We start from the raw sequence: 5,486 nt of genomic DNA on the forward strand, positions 1-5,486 counted from the left end.
CATAATTCTCATAGTTACAGGAACATGTATAAGTCATGAAGAAAGCAATAGCAATATACTAAACGATCAAGTGCTAGGCTAACGGAATAGGTCATATCAATCACATCATTCTCCTAATGATGTGATCCCATTAATCAAATGACAACACATGTCTATGGTTAGGAAACATAACCATCTTTGATTAACGAGCTAGTCAAGTAGAGGCATACTAGTGACTATATGTTTGTCTATGTATTCACACATGTATCATGTTTCCGGTTAATACAATTCTAGCATGAATAATAAACATTTATCATGATATGAGGAAATAAATAATAACTTTATTATTGCCTCTAGGGCATATTTCCTTCATTTCGAACACCGAAGAGCGCCGAAGCACGTTGATGTCATTGTGAGAACCCGCCATGCCAAAAAAGAGTGCCAAATACATAGATCTTGTGAAGCCACAACTTCAAGTATGACAGTGCAACCTTTGACATGCCCCCTATATTGGCCCTGCCAAGTAGATGGGTAATTCTTGCACTTCCAGTGCATACAATCTATGCTACCAAGTATCCCTGGAAAGCCCCTATCTACATTGACCGGTAACAACCGGGCGCATCATTTGGCTCTCTCAGGTACTCCGGGGCCAAACACTGCTACCACATCCTTGCAAAACTTGTACATTGATGCAAGGCATGTGGACTCACTCATGCAGACACACTCATCGACAAGATCACCGAAAATTCCACATGCAAGCATTCGAATACCTGCAGTTCATTTCTAATAAGAGGAGAAGCCAACCCCAAGGGCATCCTCCTTACATACGAAATCATCATCATACACCATCACTCCCTCCCGAATATAGTTGAACACACGTCTAGCCATCTGGAAGCGGCGCCAGAAGAGTGGGGACGTGCACCGAAAGTAACCGGCAAAGAGTAGCTAGGCAATGTCCGCTCTTTTTGTTGCAATTTAACGCTGGAGAATGGCCCAAGATCGATCCCCTAAACCTCGGCTGCCGCCTAGCTATGTGGTCATTGACAATTATAGTCGCAACCACAAAATCCTCATCGTCCCATGAACACATGAAGTTGTTGAAAAAGAACTCATCCCCACTATCCATTATACCTTGCGGGTGAAACGCCGAACACCTTACGGGCGTGGTGGAGAAGCCAGCGGTGAAGAGCCTCGCGCCCCTCCCCGTACAGGCAGCAGGCCTGTCAAAGTGGAGGTGGCCGTGGAGCGAGGCCGGCGGTGGCGGAGGCGAGGGGGTGGTGTGGTCATGGAGGTGCTATGACTGCGGCAAAAGGAGGACACCAACGCCGGCAAGAGCGGCCATCGGGTGCGGCGTGGAATTGGGGGTAGTGTGTGGATGTGGGCGGCGGCCTGGGCAACGTCTAACTGACTGGAAGTGGACGACGACGAGGATGGCGGGTGGCCGGGCGCTGCGTCTGCGAATGGGGAAGGGGAGAATAGCGGATGTACCACCGACGGACAGGCCAGGGGAGGACAAGGGCGAGCGCCGTGCACGTCCGCACCGACGCAAATCCGACGCAAATTTGGACCAGAAATGGGTCACGGACGGACAAAAAACGAATGCTCGTCCGTTTGCGACAGCGCATTAGGCCGTTGTTTCTGTCTGTTTCAATCCAAACGGACGCGCGTGGACAAAATGTGTCGGCACATTGGAGTTGCCCTAATTTTCTCCATATTTACATAGTAAAACTATATAGTAGTTTTTATAACTGAACTAAAGAAAATGAAAGGCACAAATAACTCAAAAAAGTATGCAAGTATTTTAACTATGATGGCGTGTTCAAACTAGCTAAATCAATAGAGGATCAAAATATGTAGGCGACGCTGAACTATATCTTCCACAACCACATGTCAGAACGACGAGTCCGTGGTGGAGCATGACCCCTCGCTGGCAGTCATCGCCACTGAAGCAGCCGCGCAGCCGTGTTTGGCGAGGTCCTCCTTGAGGAGGGCGATCTCATGGCACACCTCCACCATGGTGGGTCGCAGCAGCGGCGAATGCTCGGTGCACGCGACCCCGAGGTCGATCAGTTGGACCACGACGTCGTCCCCTTGCACCGTCGAGAACATCGCCTCCGACAGCCATGGCTGCGCAACGACGGCGGGGATGTCATGCTGGTGGTGCCGCTGCCGCCTGACCCATTCGTGCAGCGTGAGTCCCTCCTGGAAGAGCACGTCAGTCGGCCGCTTCCCGGTGATCAGCTCCAGCAGCAGCACGCCGAAGCTGTACACGTCGCCTTCCGTCGAGGGGTGGCCTCCCAGCCCGTACTCTGCAACCACGCGAGCAAGAAGAACGCCATGAAAATGTTGAAGAGAAGAACGTCGGCGACATCATGCATTTGTTTCTGTTAATTTGACTGTAAATTACCTGGTGCGATGTAGCCCACGGAGCCCTGCAACAATCCGGTGATTGAGTTGCACGGATCGGCGGAGCCGGTGATGTGATCGTCGACGTCACCGTCGGCGTCCTTGACCAGCCGCGCGATGCCGAAGTCGGCCACGACGGCCGTCATGTCGTCGTCGAGGAGCACGTTGCTGGGCTTGAGGTCGCAGTGCACGACGCAGACGGGCGCGTAGTGGTGCAGGTACGCGAGCCCCTCGGCGATGTTGCCGGCGATGGCGACCAGCCGCGCAAGGTCCATGCCGCGGCCGGGGCCGCCGTCGCGCGGGTAGAGGCGGCTCTCGAGGCTGCCGTTCGTCATCAGCGGGAGCACCAGCGCGTGGAAGTCCGGCTGGCTGCACGTGGTGACCACGCGCACCAAGTTCCGGTGCCGCGTCCGCCGCAGCACGTCGCACTCGCGCTTGAAGCTCCGGCAGACCTCGCCGCCCCCGGTCTTCGGGTCGAGCACCTTGACGGCGACGCGCGTGCCGTCGCGGAGCGTCCCCTCGTGGACGCGCCCGAACCGCCCGGCGCCGATGAGGCTCGACTGCTCGAACCCGCCCGTCGCCTCCGAGAGCTCCCGGTGCGAGATCCTCGGGTGGTCGCCCCTCTCGATCGGCTCGTCGCCGCCGTACGAAAGCAGCGTGGATCGCCTCCCGTCTCGTCCCACGCTCGCGCTCGCCGTCGTCCTCGCCACCGCGCGGCACGCGGCGAGCCCAATGATAGCCACCGTGAAGCTCGCGACCGTGACGGCAACGGGCACCACCACCCGCCGGTTGTGAAGCATTCTGCGCTTCGCGCCGCCGCACCTTGCCAAGCCAGACGCCATCGACGCCGTTCGCGCGCACAGCTCAGCGTCGCCGAGGAACGCGTCCGCCGGGAACCCCGTGAAGGCCCCGCCGCTCGGCACCTCACCGGAGAAGCCGTTATAGGAAAAGTTAGCAAGCCGCAGCGAGGCCATATTCTCCAAGGACCGAGGCAGGCCCCCCGTGAGGCCATTGCAGGACACGTCGAGGACCTGCAAGAGCTGGAGCGAGCCGAGGGTCTCCGGCAAGCCGCCTCCGAGCGCGTTGGCGGAGACGTCGAGATACTCGAGCGTGACGCAGCCGCCGAGCTCCGGCGGGATCGTGCCGGAGAGCCGGTTCGACGACAGGTTGAGCACCTGCAGCTTATCCATCTCGCCGATGGTCGCCGGGATCGCGCCGGACAGCAGGTTGCTAGAGAGGTTGAGGTAGAACAACGCGCTCAGCTCCGACAAGCCCGCTGGGATCACGCCTCGGAGCATGTTGTGTGAGAGATCGAGCTTCAGCAGGTTAACGCACTGCACGATGCTCGGTGGAATGGCGCCGGTGAGCTGGTTCTCCGAAAGATCGAGGAGCCCGAGCCGCCGGAACGAGCCGAGGGACGGCGGGATATCGCCGGAGAGCAGGTTGTTTGAGAGGTGCAGGCGCTCGAGCCGCTGCATGCGCGATAAGCCCGGCGGGATGGAGCCGTTGAGGAGGTTATGGGAGAGGTTGAGGGTGGTGAGGTTGGCGAGGTCGGAGAGGTTCGCCGGGATCGGGCCGAAGATGCTGTTGAACTCGAGGTGGAGCTGCATGAGGCCGGGGGACAGGCGGCCGACGACGGGCGGGATCGTGCCGGGGAGGTCGTTCCCGGCGACGCCGAGCTCCCTCAGGCCGGTGCAGTTGGTAAGCGAGGCGAAGAACGGCTCGAGGTCGGTGTTGTTCCGCGGGCTCCTGAAGTAGTTGAACGACAGGTACAGAAGCTCCAGGCTCCTCATGCCGCCGAACATGCCGTCGGACGGCAGCTCGCCGTTGAGGAAGTTTGACTCCAGCAGCAGCCACCGGAGCTTCGTCGAGTTGGACAGCGCTGGCGGGATGCCGCCGACGAGGTTGTTGGACCACAGCACGAGGAACGTCAGGTTGGGGAGAAGGCAATCCGGCCGGATGGGGATCGCGCCGCCGAGATTGTTGGACGACATATCAATGTACTGCAGGGCGGAGAGGTTGCAGAAGATGGCCGCCGGGATGGGCCCGGAGAGGTTGTTCCCGCCGAGGTTGAGGTATTCCAGGCCCCGGGCACGCGTGAGCTCCAGCGGAATCGGGCCCTGGAACTGGTTGTCGGCGAGGCTGAGCTGCTTCAGCCGGGAGAGCCTGCCGAGCCCCGGCGGCACCGGCCCGGCGAAGGCGTTCCCGGAGAGATCGAGGGAGCTGAGCCTCGAGAGGTTGCCGAGCTCCGGCGGGACCATCCCGGCGAGCGTGTTCGACGACACGTCGAGGAACTTGAGGCGGGAGAGGCTTCCGAGCTCCGGCGGGACGCTGCCGGCGAAGAGGTTGCCCGAGAGGTTGAGCACCCTGAGGTGCGAGAGGTTGCCGAGCGCGGAAGAGAGCTCGCCGGAGAGCTTCTGCTCTCTCAGCACCAACTGCACGACACGCCGCGTAACCGGGTGGCAGGCGACACCGGTCCAGTTGCACGCGTCCGGGGAGGCGCCCCAGCCGGCGAGCACTCCCTTGGGGTCGTCGGACACGGCGGACTTGAAGGCCAAAAGCGCGGAGCTGTCGCCCTCCTCCGACGCGGCGCCGACGCTGGCCACGGGAGCGGGGCTTGCGCCGTGGAAGAGGAAGAGGAAGAAGCTGAGTAACGTGGACACGAGGACCTTGGTAGTCGGCGTGGCCGCCATGAGAGCTCGTGCGTGGCGCTGGCACTGCTGGGGATATAGCTAGGTACGTAGCTGGAGCTCAAGCTCACATCGGAGCTAGGCAAATGGGGCGGCTTGGTGATAGCAACGTCTGCTGCACAGCGCGGGGTTTTAAAGAAGCAGCGATGGATCGATCGCCGGCGTCCTGCCTAACTGCCGTCGAGCGGCGGCCGTCAATCGCACATTGCACTGGCGGCAAGCAAGGCTTTTGACTCCGCGTACGTACGTGACGCGCGTCGCGGCGCCAGTGGGTGAGAGCCTGCGCTGCGTGCATGACTGGCTGGCTGAAACGTGGGGCCGGGCCTCGCGGTTTGGATACGATCGATCGGATGCGATTAAGGCATTTGGTTCATATAAGTCTTAAGACTTTTTTTAGTCCTAACTTATAAG

At 59.6% G+C, this 5,486-nt stretch overlaps 1 protein-coding gene across 1 annotated transcript; it reads right to left on the reverse strand.

Annotated features, from left to right (window-relative positions):
- Window positions 1–1,666: 1,666 nt before the first annotated feature.
- LOC119335563 (putative leucine-rich repeat receptor-like serine/threonine-protein kinase At2g24130) lies at window positions 1,667–5,157 on the reverse strand. Its single transcript, XM_037607678.1, has 2 exons — window positions 2,387–5,157; window positions 1,667–2,288 (listed from the first exon to the last, which is right to left on the reverse strand). The coding sequence occupies exons 1-2, from the start codon at window positions 5,076–5,078 to the stop codon at window positions 1,870–1,872; spliced, it is 3,111 nt and encodes a 1,036-aa protein (XP_037463575.1). The 5' UTR covers window positions 5,079–5,157; the 3' UTR covers window positions 1,667–1,869.
- Between the last annotated feature and the right edge of the window lie 329 nt (window positions 5,158–5,486).

This window comes from Triticum dicoccoides, chromosome 7B, assembly GCF_002162155.2.
Source record: "Triticum dicoccoides isolate Atlit2015 ecotype Zavitan chromosome 7B, WEW_v2.0, whole genome shotgun sequence".
NCBI classification, from domain to species: domain Eukaryota; kingdom Viridiplantae; phylum Streptophyta; class Magnoliopsida; order Poales; family Poaceae; genus Triticum; species Triticum dicoccoides.